Source organism: Capsicum annuum, chromosome 4 (genome assembly GCF_002878395.1).
Source record: "Capsicum annuum cultivar UCD-10X-F1 chromosome 4, UCD10Xv1.1, whole genome shotgun sequence".
NCBI classification, from domain to species: Eukaryota; Viridiplantae; Streptophyta; class Magnoliopsida; order Solanales; family Solanaceae; genus Capsicum; species Capsicum annuum.
The window spans coordinates 194096904-194100763 of NC_061114.1; the positions used below are offsets into that span (position 1 = coordinate 194096904).

The window sequence follows — 3860 nt, forward strand, 5'->3', positions numbered from 1 at the left end:
CCCTCTTTGTATTTTTTTCTACTATTACTATTTTAATTAGTTTTATTTAAAGGCTACCAAATAGTTAAGTTGACGGAATAATTAAGATTTCTGATAATTTAAGGAAATTTGAAGAAAATACATAAGCGGGTCTTTAGATATTTTGCTTTTTGGATAATACTCCCTCTGGTCTTGTATTATTATTTATTATATTATATTTCTGTATCCATCAACACTAGATTAACAACAGAGAAACTTTACAATATTTTATACTTTCACAAAACTAATTTAAGGACAAATAAGAAAATTGAATTGTTTTTGTTTTGATTTTATAAATGAAGAAATAATTTAAAATAAATATTTTGAGACGAGAAATGCACAGAAGACGTCAATAAATTCACATGTTTAGCTGGAAGAGAACATAGATATTTTTTCTGCCCATAATATTATGGTTCAAATTGTGCATCTCATTAACTAACCATAGGTCCACACGAAAAGAATATGTATTTTTTTTTCATATCGGTCCATGAATTAATAACATCACAAAGCTTATTAAAGAAACTTTTAATGTTGTACGAACGCTTCATATTCATTATCAGTTATAATTAAGATTTGTCATATTAAACCTATCGTAAATGATTGTAGTAATACTGTTACAATTATATTTACGTACTCTTGTTTTTGATTTAACAATAAATGGGTCAATGAGTGCCTACTTGGTAAAACAATATATGTATTGTGGAAAGAATAAATTTTTTTTATCTTATTAATTATATATTAAGTAAAGTACTATCTTCTACTTATATTATTTTTCTTAAAGTTCATAACTCAAAAAATAAGTCTAAACCAACAATAATATTACTATTATGCCTTAAAGAATTTTCATGGTCAAAGTAATTTTTTTCTAAAAGATTCTCATTGTGTAGTGATATAATCTTACCACTAAATAAAATATAAAAAAATAATAAATATGCTCACACACTTCCAATTGTTTTCAATCTATTTACTTTTGGGTTCTAGAATGTTTAAAAACTGAATAATAATATATAAGCATTTGTAATCTAAATTTGGTGTAACTATTTCAGTTCGTTGGTTAGAAGCGTCATTAAAGACTATTTCAGTTGGATTGAAATAGCCACAAAGAATTATATATTTTGGAGAATTGAAAGCACCATAAAGGACTAACCTCTAAACAGTGGCGCGGCACCACATTCACTGCAAATATCCCTCTACAGAGCGAGGTGAAGCACAAGTTAGATGACTTCTTGATCAACTCTCGTTTTGTAGGAAAGTAGAAGGTTCAAATCTAATTTCAGAGATGGCGTTATATAATTATATTCTTAGTTGTTTTTCATAGTTAATTAATGTAATTATAGTTCAGTTTTAAATGTAATTAATATTAAAGTGTGTTAATTTACTTACATAGATTACATCTATATATGTGAGTAAGACAAATAATTCAACGAATTTTGTGTGGTGTATGTTCAATGTGAAAAAACTGCTCCTAACATAATTGACATTTTGACAAAATCATAAAGACTCAGAAAAAGTCAGAAGTCAACCATTAAAAAAAGTTTGGTCATTAATATACTAAAATTTTGAACAATTCAACAACAGTGGCTGCATCTATAATATAATAATACTAACTAACTTATTAATAATTCCCCATATCTATAAATACCTCTGCATTTCCTAGACTTCCCTCCACACTTAACTAATCAAGATGAACTTCTCTTCATCAACAAAATATTTCTTTCTCTTTGTAGCATTAGCTATAATAGCTGATGTACCAAGACTAATCTTGGCACAAAACTGTGGGTGTGCAGCAAATTTATGTTGTAGCAAATGGGGTTATTGTGGAGAGGGAAAGGATTATTGTGGTGAAGGGTGTCAAGGGGGGCCATGTTTTAGTACTACACCATCAGGCAATAATGGCGGTTCAGTTTCTGATATTGTATCTGATGCATTCTTTAATGGGATAGCTGATCAAGCCGCTTCTAATTGTGAAGGAAAAGGGTTTTATTCAAGGGATAAATTCTTTGAAGCTCTTAAATCTTATCCTAACTTTGGAACTGTGGGTTCTAATGATGACTCTAAACGTGAAATTGCTGCTTTCTTTGCTCATGTCACCCACGAAACTGGCCGTAAGTTATCACTTTTTTTTATTAAATCACATGCTTTAGTAGTCTAGGTATGTAGTAATATATATGGTTTTTGACATTCTTTTAGTAGTATACATATGTACTAGGACTAATTAATTCCCTCTTGATTTTAATTTACATACAGACATGTGCTACATAAATGAGATAAATGGTCCATCAGGCGACTATTGTGATGAGGACAACAAAGAGTACCCTTGTGTATCAGGCAAGAACTACTATGGTCGAGGACCAATTCAACTATCATGGAACTTCAACTACGGACCTGCTGGAAAATCCATTGGATTTGATGGCCTAAATGACCCTGACATAGTTGCAAGAGATGCTGTTATTTCCTTCAAGACAGCATTGTGGTATTGGATGAACAATTGTCATTCACTAATTACTTCTGGACAAGGTTTTGGTCCAACTATTAGAGCTATTAATGGTAGACTTGAATGTGATGGTGGTAATCCTCAAACTGTTGCTAGAAGGGTTGAGTATTACACTCAGTATTGTCAACAACTTGGTGTTGATGCTGGGGATAATCTCACGTGTTAGTTTACAAGTTAGAATAAACACTATGATTACACTAAGTCGCTCACAGACTATACTTATGAGATTATACATTCAATATGTTGTTATTGTTGCTGATTTTTAAGCTTACATATATATGTTCTGAGAAATGTTGAATAAGACTTTATTATACTTGATTTTTTGTTTAAAATATATACTCTCTCCATCTATTATTCTCTTCATTTGAACTTTCACCAAAATTTTTAGATGTATTTGTGCACCATATTGATATCGGAATAGTTGCAACTTACAGTAGTTTTCATATAGATTTTTAAATAAAATGTTGAATCAACCTAATCAAATTTAATCTGAAAATTAATTTATCGAAGTAAAACGTGACAATTATTTTGCGATCAAGCTAAGATAACTATATATATTATTGATGTGGGCTTTTTTGCTAAGAACAAGAATTCAAACAAGAGATCTCCAACTGATGATCTCCCAAGTTTAAAGCAGCAACCAATTAAAACAAAGATGCATCACAAAAAATAGAAATATTTCATAGAAGATTTTCTATTATACCTACAATTTTTGGTGGAGATTGTAAAAGACTTAGTAGAAGATTTTAGTATTTATTATCTAACTAGTTTAATCGCATGTGACTCGCACGTGTAATATTTGATGATTTAAAATTAAATGATTTTGTCTATTGTAGAGATTTTTAATAAAGTGTAAAATTTTAAATCAGTTTTCAAAAATCTTTCACACTTTAATATAATAATGTAAATATAAACATATACACATATATATTTTACCACCAGAAGTTCCAAGTGGTATTTTGCATCTGCCATATATTACCACTTTCCCTTGTCGCAACAGGCTAAGAGAAACTCGTCAATTTGCACTATATTTGTGTTGTGATTATATATATATATATATATATATATATATATATATATATATATATATATATATATATATATATATAAAATCTTTCATTATTTTTAAATTTAAATTTTTACAAAATCATTGATTACATTCTTATTACTTACTTAAAACTTTTAAAAATTTGACACTTCTTAAAATTTTCTTATTCTAACAGTTTTATATTTATTTCTATGTTTTTCAAATCTTCTTAAAATCAAATTTAGTTGATTTATAATTCTTAAACTAATAGAAAAAGTATTAGTTGTAATTAATTTTGATGACTTCTAAATTTTACCATAA

At 28.3% G+C, this 3860-nt stretch overlaps 1 protein-coding gene across 1 annotated transcript; it reads left to right on the top strand.

The window, feature by feature from the left end:
- The first annotated feature begins 1669 nt into the window (after window positions 1–1669).
- On the top strand, window positions 1670–2846 carry LOC107855060 (endochitinase EP3). The gene is made up of 2 exons (XM_016700043.2): window positions 1670–2123; window positions 2266–2846. The coding sequence occupies exons 1-2, from the start codon at window positions 1703–1705 to the stop codon at window positions 2676–2678; spliced, it is 834 nt and encodes a 277-aa protein (XP_016555529.2). The 5' UTR covers window positions 1670–1702; the 3' UTR covers window positions 2679–2846.
- Window positions 2847–3860: the final 1014 nt, after the last annotated feature.

Coding starts and splice junctions, on each gene's coding strand:
- LOC107855060 (XM_016700043.2), top strand. CDS start 1,703: ATGAACTTCTCTTCATCAACAAAATATTTCTTTCTCTTTGTAGCATTA. Junction 2,124..2,265: donor TGTCACCCACGAAACTGGCC/GTAAGTTATCAC, acceptor ATTTACATACAG/ACATGTGCTACATAAATGAG.